The 14115-nt window shown below is 43.4% G+C and overlaps 1 protein-coding gene across 2 annotated transcripts; it reads left to right on the top strand.

Moving 5' to 3' along the window:
* Positions 1-569: 569 nt before the first annotated feature.
* On the top strand, positions 570-10757 carry Tma16 (translation machinery associated 16). 2 transcript variants are annotated; one of them, NM_025465.3, is made up of 7 exons: positions 570-688; positions 2930-3042; positions 4557-4594; positions 5553-5637; positions 6612-6760; positions 9043-9085; positions 10191-10757. In NM_025465.3, exons 1-7 carry the CDS (start codon positions 686-688, stop codon positions 10423-10425), a joined length of 666 nt encoding a protein of 221 aa, NP_079741.1. In that variant the 5' UTR covers positions 570-685; the 3' UTR covers positions 10426-10757. The 2 variants fall into 2 exon arrangements, with proteins under 2 accessions (NP_079741.1, NP_001344137.1); NM_001357208.1 differs by having other exon boundaries at positions 4501-4594.
* The last annotated feature ends 3358 nt before the right edge of the window (positions 10758-14115 follow it).

Below are 14115 nucleotides of genomic sequence, written 5' to 3'. Positions count from 1 at the left end.
GTCTATGGTAATAATTTATATTATAATAGTATTTGAAATACTAACTTCTTTATGTCCCACTACAGATAGAAATTATACAAAAAAGAAAGTAGGGAAACTGTCAAAGTACCTTCAATGCGTAGCATGTACTAGGCATTTGATTAATAATTACTACGTAAGACTTTCTATCAAATTTTACCATGCTGTTCAAAAACGGAATAACAAGGCCGGAGAGACAGGCTTTAGATATAGAAAGAAAATGGTAGAGAAAATCAAAGGAAAAGTGAAGGCTGAATTTACACCATTCTGGGAGATGGGCACCTCTAGGTGAGGTAATGCTATCTCCTAACAAGTTGCTCGCCCATGGAGAGCTGCCTTCTGGCCGATACTCAAGGCCGGCCTTTCAGTCAGAAACAGAAGACAGACAGACTTCTGTTCTCTGAGCTCGACTCTCTCTCTCTCTCTACTCTCCCCGCCTTTGTGTGGCTCCCGGGCTGTAAAACAAGGCGGGCGGAAAAACATTACGTCTCAGTTTCTAGGGACGCTTTAGAGAAAGCACCAGCTCCTCCCCTTCCTGTCCGCCCCTATTTGTTTCCCCCGGGGCCCACGTGTGTTAGGGAAGAAGCGGACTTGAGAGCGGCTGCGCTGCCCTCTGTGAAATTGTCGCATCGGGACATCGCCCGGCCTCGGTGGCCAAGACATCGCCATGGTGAGCGGCCCCTTAGGTTCTCCGGGAGGCTCTGGTCGGGCGGCCGGGGAGTACAAGCTCGGACCCGGGAGAAGCCGGGACTCGGAGTGGCTGCGTGGGGCGGTGGTGGGCCCCCGGTGCTGCCCCAGGATCGGAGTGCTCCAGCGCGTTCTCAACTCGCTCTGGGTGGCGTTGTCCACGTCTCCCGGTTTCTCATTTTCCTGAGGGCCTTAACTAATACCGCTTTGTGGATCCACCCACCTCTGCCCTGGGGCAAGTGCAGGTCTCCCCTGCCCAGGGTCACAGCCACCCACGAGGTGCATCGGCCCGCAGCCCTTCTGTTCTGACTTTAGTCCTGCCTCTACAACTCCCATTCCTACCGGGCAACAATGCTGTTTTGTTTGCATTTTAAGACAGTAGTTAAGAGTGTTATAAACGGTTTATGTATAGCGATATAAAGAGCTCATTCACAGTATCCGAATTTATGTTTTTTTTTTTTTTCTTTCGAGACAGGGTTTCTCTGTATAGCCCTGGCTGTCCTGGAACTCACTTTGTAGACCAGGCTGGCCTCAAAGTCAGAAATCCGCCTGCCTCTGCCTCCCAAGTGCTGGGAATAAAGGGGTGCGCCACCACCGCCTGGCCGAATTTATGTTTATAACTGATTTTATGTACGTGTGGATATCGGAGAACAATTTGTGAGAATCTGTTTTCGCCATGTGTATGTTTGATGTTTAATCTCGTTTCTCATTTGCCCCACTATCCTCCATGTGTGTGTTCTTACGGCTTTAAGATTATTATTTTTTTATTCATAGCCAACCTCAGATGGGTTTCAGACTTAGACGTGCCTTCTCTCATCAGATTAATGAAAAAATGACCAATGTCTAAGAGAATTGTGTGAATGAGGAATTGATGAACATTTTAATTATTTGGAGAGTTTTTTTGAGATTATTTCGAGCTTTGTCTTAGCAAAGGAAAAGGGAAGGAAAGAATTACAGACAGAGATAACAAGTGTAGTCTCAAGTTGCAGTGTGGTTTATTCTGGAATAGTGATCTTCAGTAAGAATGGGGAGAAGGAGCTGTGTGAAGGAAATGCTGGAGAAGAAAGTTGGAAGAGATGGCTTTCTGTGCTAAAGCTTAGAACCAAGCTGATCTCTTTCAATAGGGAAAGAAACTCTATACTGGATTAACACTGTAGACAGATTTTTTCGACTTCTTTGTAAAGGGGTCTAACAATAGAGCAACCTAGGCCTGATTGTATGGGTTGAATAAAGGTAACTGACAGGTTTGAAAAAGCTTCAAGAGCTATTTGGCCTTTAGAGGAGTGACTATTGAAGAGGAATATTAGGGACCACCTGTTCCCTAATAGTCTTTTTTTTTCTCAGAGATTAAAAATTATATATATTCATCTATTTTATGTAACAGTAGGTTTTGGTCAGTAGAACTTGGGCAAAGGGTGTAGGACAACTTTCCTGAGGTTTCTTTTCCACTCAGGGCTAGAGTGGAGGGCAGGTTTTAAGCCCTTGCAGACTGTCTGGGAGATTATGGGCTAACGGGGTAGGGGGCGCCTGCCTCCTTAAGTGAACCAGAAGAGACTAAAACTATTTAGGTTAAGCCATTTTTATTTTTGGTTTCTCTTATAGAAAGTCAATTCTGACTCTTTAAATAATATAGATGGGCCAAAATACAGGATTGCATAGCAAAAAACAAAACAAAAACAAAAAACCAAAAAGAAACCCCTTAAATATAATGCCTTTGAGGAATGGATTCTGAAAGCTTTAACTGGTAAGGCTCGGGTGGGGAAGTGGTTTGTTTGCTTCTAGGTGTGCTGATTTTGAAGTGGCCTTTATAGTTTATGGGGTGTTGGTTGGAACCAGCTGAGTTTGGTCAACTTGGACTTTGCATGTGCCTTTGCCCCACTCTCTTTTCATGGGCCACAGTGAAATACCTGTTACACTTCTGCTCTCTGTAACATTAGAGACATCCTTAACTGTAGCCAGCATTCCCAGCCACGAGTCTTCTCCCTCTGTTGTCAGAACTACTTTAAGCTGGCATGGCTGAGTCACTGAGCGGTGTTGACTCTATTGGTTTCTGTTGGTCTACTGCCTTTGGAGATTGTGGAATAGATCATTTCTGTTATGATCATGGGGAAACAAAAGACCATTGGAGTTAGTAAAATGTTTGGCCTGTGGCCTGATTCCTATTGTGACATCTCTGTAACTATAGTTGCTTAACATAACTGACAATATGTATCCTGTCTTTTAGCCTAAAGGACTAAAAGGAAAAATGGTAGGACGAGAAAAAAAAGTCATCCATCCGTACAGTAGAAAAGCAGCTCAGATTACAAGAGAGTCTCACAAACAAGACAAGAAGGAAAGGTGAGTGTCAGTCTCGCTAGTGTCCTGCACTGGGGAAAGCGCCTTTATGCATCTACTTATCAGGTGTATGTTCCTCGTTTCCATTCCCTCTTTTGCTTTAATAAATATTTTTCCATTAGTTCTTGTACCACAGTATAAAATGCCAAAGAGAGAGCTTGCAGAGCTGAGCAAAAAACATAAGTAGCAGTTAGTGCTTGACTCCTGCCTAAGGTGTGGAGCAACTTGAATCAGCCTCTGCTGTGTAAACTGAGACTGAGTCAAGAGATGGAAAGCCAGCAGATCAAGGTTTAACTTTTTTTTCTTTTCAACACGAAACATAGAACAGCAGTCATTCAGACAACGAAACAAAAACAGACACGAATTGACACGTGGACAGATTGGTGCCCCAAACACAGACAATACAAAGAGGGTAGAGAACTTGATGTAACCAGAACTAAGGATGTCTCCTGTAGGGGCCACAGAGAAAGCAGGTTGTCTCCTGATTTTCCCTCTGTCCCTGAGAGAGCTCCGAAATCTATTTTCCTTCTCTCTTGATCTCTCTCTCTCTCTCATGTCATTTGTATATCTAGCCCTACCCCCCCCCCCTTTTTTTTACTTTACTATTTTTTTATTTTATTTTGTTAAGTCCTACTCCTCCTGCCTGATGCAGTTCTTGACTGTGGACATATGCCTGTTTAGAGTTTTCCAATCCTATTTTCCACTGTCAACCGATACATAGCTGATCTCAGCGCTGGGCCATCACTGACTCAGTCTAGCCTGTATCCTTTTTGCACCCTTGCAATCAACAGCCTTCAAAAGATAACATTTGTAGCGCTAACATTAATGCTGTATGTTGCTTACTGTGCAGAGAAACACCTTCCTCTGTTTTCTGTGGAGCCCCATGAAGATATTGTAACTCCAGTCCTCCTTTCTGCTTTTAGGCCACTTGTCAGGTGCCACCTATAGCCACCTGTGGCCATTGGTTGCTGAGTTCCTGAAAGGAAAGATGGGGTTTTGTGTGAGAAAGGCTTAAATAATGAGAAATAATGAGCCAAGACAAGGTTTTCTGATCAAGGCCAATGTTTACTAAGAGTTTGAACTTATAAAAGGGGGGAACCCATCCCCCACCACGCCACTATCTCTTGTTTAGTGAGGATCCCTGCTTTGTGTCAGGAGAACAGGTTCAGTCTCTCAGCAAGTAGTGGCCTCTTGGAGGAAAGCTGCAGATGTGGCAGGACAATAGACTTTACCTAGGTCAGAAGACTCCATCCACCCTAGGTGGGCTAGTGTGTGTGGCAAACCAGATCTGAGCCAGCCTGCTCAAGGCTGGGGGAAGGGAACAAGAAACAGCATTTTGATGACAGCTTGGCCTACTGATTTAAAAGATAATTGTCATTATGGTTTATTTATTTATTTGTATTACATGTGAAAGAATGTCAAAGTTCTCTGGGAAGTTTTTCTTTGCGATATTTTTGACAGATTTCTAAGCTCCTGCTTTGGAAAATATCTAATTTCTCTGCACCTTTTGGTTCAAGATTGAAGACTGAGAAGGCCTTGCGTCTCAACCTTATTGGTAAGTAGGTCTGAGGGCTTCAAATTCTGCCTACAGTATGGTGAAGTTTTTGCTCTAAACCATTTTCTCTCTTTATTATTTCTATCAGATGTTTTTTTAACCAGACTTAACAAAAAAAAAAAAAAAAAGGAAGTATAATACATATATACAAATGGAGTGGAGCAAAGCATCTGACTCTGAGTAGACAGTTAGTGCTCCATACAGCTAGCTTTGTAGAAACTTCACTCCTGTGCACCCGCACTCCTGTGTGCCCCCTCAGGCTTTATCTTGTCTTCTGACAGCCAAGGGGATGAAGGGGATGGCTGGGTTCCCACAACACATACCTGAGGCGAAAGGCTTGCTTTGCACATAGTTCTGGGGGTTTCAGTGCATGAAGCTGACCATGTTGCTTTAGGACTGACCGCAGTGCAGAAAGCACTGGCAGAAGGGGGTGTGCAAAGTGAGCTGCTTACTTCACACTGGCCACAGAACACATCGGAGGGTCTAGAGTCCCAACACCCCCTTCAAGGGTACTTCCCAGTGACGTAAGGGTGCCCACAGGCCTCACCTCTCAAAGGGACATCATCTCCTAGTGTACCCGGTGCTAGAGAACAAACGTTAAGGTGTGGGCCTTTGGGAGCAGCCTGGAAGCAGCCTCCAGCAAGCTGCAGCTTAAGGGTTACAGAGAAGAGGGTTCTTGCTGAATGTATGGTGCACACATGTTCAGTCTTTGCCAGTAGCACAGCCTCCCTCTTTTTCCTCTCTCCCTTTTCTCCCCTCCCTTTCTACCTCCCCCTTTGTCTCTGTCTTTCTGTGGGTCAGATTTATTGCTCATCAGGTTTACCAACATGTCCAGGTTTTCTCTTTTCACAGTACCTACACCTCTCTTAGGTATAACATGCTTAGTAATGCTCACTGTAGGCTACTTCATTTCATGTGTAAGTGTGAAAGAGTGTTGATCGTTGGTACTTCTCCACAGGTGACAAACTTCAATGGTTTCACAGTCATCTGGATATGAAAAAAACAAGATATTCAAAGAAAGATGCCTGTGAATTAGTTGAAAGGTAAATACAGGGCATATTGTGAACAAAGGGTCAGAAGCAAGAATTCCAGCCTAGTTCTTAAGAGATGGATCTTCCCTCTGGGTTTGGATACTAGCAGATTTTTTTTTTTTTTTTTTTTTTTTAACAAAAGACTTAAATTTGTATTCCAGCTTGGCCCCATTTTAGTTTCCTGGGGTTAGGAAATGGGTGTTAGCACATTGAGGTAAGATAGTTTGAAATAGTCTTCAGACTGAGAGAATGGTATCTAGAAGGCCTAGGGGTGAAAGAGGAGCTGTCAGCTGAAAAACCCCACCAGACATTTCTTGTAACTGGAATAGCAAGCTCAGAGGCTAGTGTAACAGGTGCTGTAAGGGCCAATGGCTTATGAACAGCATTTGGTGACCATCAAAGGACATAGGGAAGCTCTGGGGGCATTTTCTAGGAAGCACATGTGATCATCATGCTTTCAGACCACAGCCTGGGAAGGGGGATGACATAGCTGGAGGACTTGGGAGGAGGTGATGGGACTGTTGTCCTCTGTTAGGCTAATAGGAGCTGGTGAGGAGTTAGAACGCAGTGCTATTAGGAGGTAGAACTTAGGTGTAGAGCAGGCAGAGAGGCCTGGAAACCGCACCTAGAATGTCTTACTGTGTCCTGAGTAGGGAGCTCAAGTGATGGAGAGACTGTGGTGGGGCAGGAGAAAGGGCACATGGGAATGAATGTCTGTTAAGGGTGAGATGGTGTGCTCTAAAGATGAAATCAAGCAGGAGGTTCAGTGTGAGGGCCTCAGTTCAGCAGGCTGCGGTTTTGTTCACTGAAGTCAAACACTTGGATTATTCAGGAAAGTGATGGAGAAGGAAGGTTAAGGGAATGAAAGGTTTGCAGGTGTCACTATTCAAAGGACAGGGACACCTGGGCACTACATTTAAATAAAGTAATACAAGCCCACGTTTATTTATAGGCATCGTAAGTCAGGTCTTGTTTGTATTTTTCAGGTACTTGGATCGGTTCAGCAGTGAGCTGGAGCAGATTGAGTTACAGAACAGCATCAAAGACAGGCAGGGAAGGCGGCACCATTCCCGGGAGGCCGTCATCAAGCAGACCCTGGAGCGGGAGCGGCAGCAGTACGAAGGCTATGGCTTTGGTGTGTGTTCTCAGATTCACTTTGCCTTTTCAAAACAGTATCTAATTTATAGTGAGTTTCAGGGTTGCATTTTACCGATTTTCCTAGCTCTCTTAGTTTCTTTTTTCTTCATGCATAGAATACTATTAGTTTCTTTTCCTTGTGACAGTTGACAGCCATCTAATGTGACCGAGTCACTTCCTAGCACCCACCCAGTTTGCCCTCCCCATGGGGCTGTTCCTGTTCATCTACAGTCACATCCGAGTCCCTCCTTCCCACCATTGTAACTCTTGTTCAGCAGACCACAGTTCCTCAGAGTAATGACAGCAGCACATTACTAACTGGCTACACAGAAGGTCACTGAGCAGGACAGGGTACCAGTGACTATTCACAGCATACACAGCCTGCAGATAGTACTTGGCTATCTTACAGTCACTATTTTTTGAAAATAATGATTTCCACTGAGACATGCAGCTTTGTGGCTTGAGAAAGCAGAGGGCCTGGCTGGTGCAGGGTCTACAGTAGTGCAGTGGCAGCTGTCCCTTGCAGAGCTGGGAGGAAATTTAAAGTTTGTCCTGTCTCTGCCCTCATTCATGTTGCTGGCCTGGTCCCTGTGGGCTTTGGTGTTAATATTAAATCAAAAGGTTAAATCAAAATAGTAGGTAAAATATATAATAGTAAAATTAAAATTCAAGTTTAATATAAAGAGCATGAACATACGAGATGTCAAAAGAACTTCTCTGGATAATACTCGAAGTGTCTGAACTTCCTCTTCACTGTTAAAGTGTGTTTCTTAACCTAAAACAACGGAAAGCCCATTTTTAGAACTAGACTTATCTACACTTGGTCCCTCTAACCCACCAGATAGTAAAGGGGACTCCTCAGTTTAACAATGAAATATGTGGCATGGTGGCATGCATGGTGGCTTCATCCCAGCCTGGAGGGGGGAGAGGCGGGTGGATCTCTAAGAGTTCCTGGCAGCTTGGTCTACATAGTTCCAGACAGTTTGAGGTCCTGTCTCAGAACACTTAAATAAAACAGGATTTGTTTCTCTGGTTTAAAATGTGGAGAATTAACAGCTGACACTGAACCCACTGCAGGCAGGGAGCCTCTGCTGCTCCTGGAATGTTCACTTAGAGTTGCTGCCTGCGAATAGAAGATGTGCTTCTTGTCTTTCCTACCACTATGATACCGCTGCGTAAGGGAGGAGGGACTTGTTTGGGCTCAGAGCTTAAGCCTGTTGTAGTGGTGACATCATAGCAGTAGGAGCTGTCTTATGTTGTATCTACAATGGCTACTGGTGCTAAGTTCTGTGTATTGCAGGGTGGGAGTTGGGGGGCACAGGGTGACACAGCAAGGCAACCCAGCCCAGGAGCCACCAATATGTAGGATGAGTCTTCATACATCAATTAACCTGATCAAAATAATTCCCCAGAGCATTCCTACGCCTGTCTCCCAGGTGAAGCTAGAGCTCATCAAGTTGACAGTTGAGACCAAGGACCACAGTTCCATTCTCTGCTCACACCCAAACACATCACTTTAAATATGCCTTCCTGCCCTCTCAACTCCAATGGCCATCTTCTAATGCAAAAATGCATTCAATCCAAGTTTAAAAATCCCGTTTTTTTTAAAGATTCCATTATTGCTTCCAAAGTCTGTCAGACTCAAAGGCAATTTCTGTGAGTTCCCATGCAGGTTACAGGGTAATTTAAATTGTATTGAACTTTTTTTAGGTCCTCATGATTAAAATTCTTTTTAAATTTTTTATATTTTGAGTAGTATGATTCTTTTTTTCATGTTAAATAATCTTTGAAGTCTGGTAAGTTCTACAGATTTGACATAAGGTAAGTACTTAATAAGTTGTCTTTCATAGGACTACAAAATAAAAATGTCCATATTTGCTGTTTGAATATGCTGCCTTATTTCATAAGTCTGTGAACAGAATTCTTATGTTATCCCTGTACACTGAACTCTCTTCTTTCCAAGGGTAGCTTTTGTGTTAATCATAGCAGTGATTTAAAGATGTTTCTCTTTGGGACTAGAGAGATGGCTCAGCAGTACTTACTGCTATTTCAGGTTGTTTTTAAATGCCTGGAACTCCAGCTTTAGGGGAACCAACCTTCTGGACTCCGCAGGCACGTGCACATATGTGACATACATAGACATAGGCACATTTATGCCTATATTTAAATTGTTTTCCTTTTTATTAACATTAGCTGCATGTTGTAAGATAAGAAGGAAACTATTAACAACTAAATTTAGAAAGAAAATGCTTAATGGATATTATTTTTTTTCTTTCTCAGAGATCCCAGACATTTTAGACTCTAATACTCTGCAGACTTTCCGGTGAGTATCTAAATTTCTTCAAAGTTATATGTGAAATGAACAATGCAGAAACTTCCCCGAGTGTAGACATTAGTAAAAAAGAGAGCAGAGACATTCTTTCCTGTTGGTGTGCATGTGTCTGTCTGCAGTACCCAGTGTGCACTTGACTGATGGTGGTGAAGCTCTTTTTCCTTTTCAGAATGGTTTAAAAATCCCATATAATATGATAGCGATGTTTCTGTTCTCCCCTGATGCTAATGTGTATTTCTTAAAGTAACTGGAGCGTAAGATAAAGTAACATAGAAACCAATGCCAGGGAGAGAGTTTTATCCTTGAGAATCTTTGGTCCAGAGCTCTGATTCTACCCTGGTAACCATAGAGATCACTCAGCTGTAGAAACTCAGATTTTTATTTTTCAAGCACAGATTCTGTGTATTAGAAAATACCTTTTGTTAATATTTGTGGATTTCACTAAAACATGTTGTGGAGTCTGTTCTGAATTGAAATTGGATAAATTTAAATCCAGGCATAGTGGAAACAAAATGCTTCGTTGCTTTCCTGCTTCTTCTGAAGAAGTTGAGAACCGTGAGGAGATGAGCATAGCATGTCAGCACTGCTGGGGTGACCCCTGCTTGACATGGTCTCCAGACCTCTCACGAGATGACTGAAAACAGAATTGTCATACAACTAGGGACAAAAATGCAAATGGTTTTTTCTTAATGATTCAGCTGCAGTGTGCCTGTATGTAAGAAGGCTGTCCGCTGATTTATTTTAGAGGTTTGCTAGTTATGACATAATTCTAACTTGTGAGGATCTTGAGACCATGTAGCTTGGTATAGGATAATATTTAGGGGAAGTAAACTACACAGAGCCTATGGTTTTCCTGTGAATTTTTTTTTTCTTTTTCAGTTTAGATTGTGTAGGATTCTGTGAGGAAATAAATACTACTGTAGCAATAAGAGGCAAGTCTTCAGGCTTGGGGTGTTGCAACCCCCCTCCTTAATGTTGATACTTTGCTCTCATACATGTGAAGTCTGCTGAAAGGCTGCCCTGTGCAGCGGGCAGAGCTGACAGTGGCCTTCCTGGCTTTGCCATTACCACTCAACACTGCGCTTATCTTTTCTAGGGAATGGGATTTTGATCTGAAGAAATTGCCAAACATCAAAATGAGGAAACTTTGTGCTGATGATGCAGTTCCTAAGAAGCGCAAACAGAAAAATATTTTAAATATAGAAAAGGATTTAGGAGAATTAGAACTATCAGGGCCAACTGGAGCCACTACAGATGGGAAACTGGAACCAGCAAGTGAATCAAGTGACACGGATGAAGAAATGACTCCAGTGCCTGTCAGCCCTCATTGAAATACCTGAGACCTTCATGTTCTACTCAGTGACCATGGCACATAGTCATTTATATGTGGGCTGGTGACATGGCTTAGCAGGAGGGGGCTTGCAGCCAAGCCTGACTACTGAAGCTTGAGTCAGAGAATCCATGGGTTAAAGAGAAAGGATGCTACAAATTCACCTGCACACAATGGGAAGTGTGTGTATGCATGCACACAAATAAAATTTATTTTAGTAATTATCTGTATGTAAGAATTTGCTATTGAACTCACTCAAATAAGTATTTGCAGTTTTAAAATAGATTTATGATTTTTATTTAAGAATTCTCTTTAAATTGCTTTTAAAATACAGAGATTGTGTTAGTCTGCTTTTCATTATAGCCAAATACCCAGTACTGGGAACTTAGCTTAGAGTCTAAATAGTAACCTAGTGCAGTTCTGATGAGACTTCTCTGTCTGTATCACAGCATGGCCTACATCATAGTCATAGAAACATATATCGGAGGTGGATGGGGCAGGCAAGATAGGAAGCCAGCAAACAGGAAGGTCTATATGTTGCCCTAGAGTCCTCTTGGCTCTGAACATCAGCACATGGGAGAGAGCCAGTTAACACTTAGGGAAAACAGCAGTGGTCTTCAATGGCCGTTTATCCAGAATTTTTTAGAAGGGGAATGTAAAAAAATAGGGGTAAGGAAGATGGCCTGGTCAGTGAAGTGCAGCAGAGTGCCTGAGTCTTCCCAGCACCCACAGTGATCAAGGGGCTGTTGCCATGTGCCCATAATCCCAGTGCTGTGGAAGGGAGGGTGGGTAGAGATGGATGAACAAGCAGAAGTGAAGACTGCTGTCTCAAGTCCCCGTGAGCTAAAGTACTCAGAAGGGGCAGTGCTACCAAACCGATAACCACCGCCCTAGGGCCTCACCCCGCCTCAGGATTGCACTGATGGGTTTCAGTCTAAAGCGGCATTTTTACTCTGTGTCACTGTGTATTGGAAGTCACTTGGTTTTTTATCTTACTGAGAATCACACCTAAGTTTGGCTTGATTCTCAGAAGAAAGTTTGGCCTTTTGAACAGTTGGGACTATTCAGGGACCATGGAGACTATCTAAAGAACTGTGGCGGTGGTTAACTAAACTCATTTTGGGATGGCCAAAGGTAGAATGCTGTGCTTTGAATTTTAAATGTCCCCGTAGGCTCATGCCTTGAGCCCTCAGTGTCCACCTTCTGGTGCTCTTCTGAAGGCTATAGAGCATTTCTGAGGTGGGGCCTGGCTGTCAGTAGGGACAGGTCTTTGAAGGTTTTACATACCCTGAATCTAGCCAAATCTGTCACCAGGCAAGAAGTCCTTGTCAAGTTGCTGCAGGAACTGTGACAAACAGAAGTCCCTCTGAAACTGAGTCAGCATATACTTTCCTTTTAGTTTCCCCCCAGTTAAGAATTTGGATTACAGCAGCACAAAAGTAACAAATCCATCTTTCAAATATCAGTTCAGGAAGCACACTTCGGTGACTCCTGAGTACCTACAGGCAGAGATCATTGTTGGAGAGTACCAGTCAAAAAGGCTTTTGCCGAGTGAGTGCCAAGTGACGGAAACCATGCGTGGTGATCTGCTTCCCACTAAGTTCTTTTCCGAACTTTAAGATAATTAACTCACACGATATGTACTCACTGATAAGTGGATATCAGCCCAGAAACTTAGAATACCCAAGATAGAAGATACAATTTGTAAAACACATGAAACTCAAGAAGAACGAAGACCAAAGTGTGGCCACTTTGCCCCTTCTTAGAATTGGGAACAAAACACCCATGGAAGGAGTAACAAAGTTTGCAGCTGAGACGAAAGGATGGACCATCTAGAAACTGCCATACCCAGGGATCCACCCCATAATCAGCCTCCAAACGCTGACACCATTGCATACACTGGCAAGATTTTGCTGAAAGGACCCTGATATAGCTTTCTCTTGTGAGACTATGTCAGGGCCTAGCAAACACAGAAGTGGATGATCACAGTCAGCTATTGGATGGATCACAGGGCCTCCAATGGAGGAGCTAGAGAAAGTAGCCAAGGAGCTAAAGGGATCTGCAACCCTATAGGTGGAACAACAATATGAACTAACCAGTACCCCCCCCCCCCGGAGTTCATGTCTCTAGCTGCATATGTAGCAGAAGATGGCCAAGTCGGCCATCAGTGGCAAGAGAGGCCCATTGGTCGTGCAAACTTTATCTGCCTCAGTACAGGGGAATGCCAGGGCCAAGAAGTGGGAGTGGGGGTGGGTAGGAGTGTGTGTGTGTGTGGGGGGAGGGCATGGGGGACTTTTGGGATAGCACTGGAAATGTAATTGAAGAAAATACCTAATTTTAAAAAAAGGAAAAAAAAAGATAATTATTTTATGACTTTTTCAAGGTTTGTAACTGCATCACTGCCAGCTATTGGATCTCATATTAAACAGCTCCCCTGTATTCTTTTGCTGCACTGTTTGCATTTCACGGGCAAGCAAACCCTACTCCATATTGTTTTCTCTGAGACCCAGATCTTGCCTGAAATCTTTCCGTTCTGTAACTGTTCTCTTAGATTGTTGTAAATCCCTCTCTGGACTGTAACTTGGGAACCTGCAGGGATACCTGTGTATGAATATGTAAGCATATTCCCTGTAAACACACTGGAGGCGACCCTAAGAAAGCAGACACACCTTGCGTGGATGTGCTTCTTTGTATTTTTTTTTTCTAGCTTTTTAATGCATTGACTGCTTCACGTTGACTTGTCCTCAAGTTCTTTTCTTTGACAAAGCTACAAATGGAGAGTTCTCCCAGCCTGGAAGTCTCTACAAAACCTCCCTGGGCTGCAAGCAATGAGAGCTTGGCAAGGAAGGAGCTGTGCCCCATCCGACCTGACAGCCGTGCAGTGCGGGAGGTAGAGCAGTTGGACGTGAGACTCACCCACTGCTCATACTCCTTACACTTTTTAAAAGTGCATTCTGGGACTTTATTGTTAACTATTTCTTTATTCTTAACTATTTTTGAGGCCCACTAAGGAAATCTATTTCTTTTTGGTCAAAAGAATGTTATTTACTCCTGGCCAAGTTACCCAAGACATAAGAGTTAATCCAGTTGAGCTGGCCCACCAGCTGGGTAAACCCTTAGAAAGGCCAGTTCACTCTAACTGATGCTAAAGAGATAGAGGATTACTGATCCCTTTAATGAGATAATGTACTTTCCCCCTAGAAAGCTGGGCCCAGGTGCAGTTACTATTGAGTTACCATGAAGCTTTGTTAGTTCAGTCCCCTCAGAAAAGGGGGGAGGGGTTGTTTTGCTTTGTTTTGTCCTGATCCCCGCCCCCTTCCAACTCCCCAAAATGGTTCTGAACTTGAGCATGCTTTCTCTCACCCTTGGGCTCTCATCACTTTTTCTCTGAAGCCCTAGGACATACAGCTGCTTGTTCCACTTGTGGCTGACACCCATTGCTAAACATTAACTTGACATGGCTCTCCAACGTCCTCATTCTCTCCTGGTAGCTGCTGTAATTTCCAGCTCACCTGCCATGTTGTTGATTAAAGTCTAATAAAATTGTCCTGGAGCTTCTTTCTGAGTCTGATAACAAATTATTTTATTGATAAGACTAAGAACCCTGAAAGGGGTTCTCAATTTCCCCAGTAATATGATGGTGTCGGTGGGGCACCCAAATTTCCAGTAATAACTCAACATTGGTCACTAT

Source organism: Mus musculus, chromosome 8 (genome assembly GCF_000001635.26).
Source record: "Mus musculus strain C57BL/6J chromosome 8, GRCm38.p6 C57BL/6J".
NCBI classification, from domain to species: Eukaryota; Metazoa; Chordata; class Mammalia; order Rodentia; family Muridae; genus Mus; species Mus musculus.
This window is presented reverse-complemented; position numbering and strand designations above follow the sequence as displayed.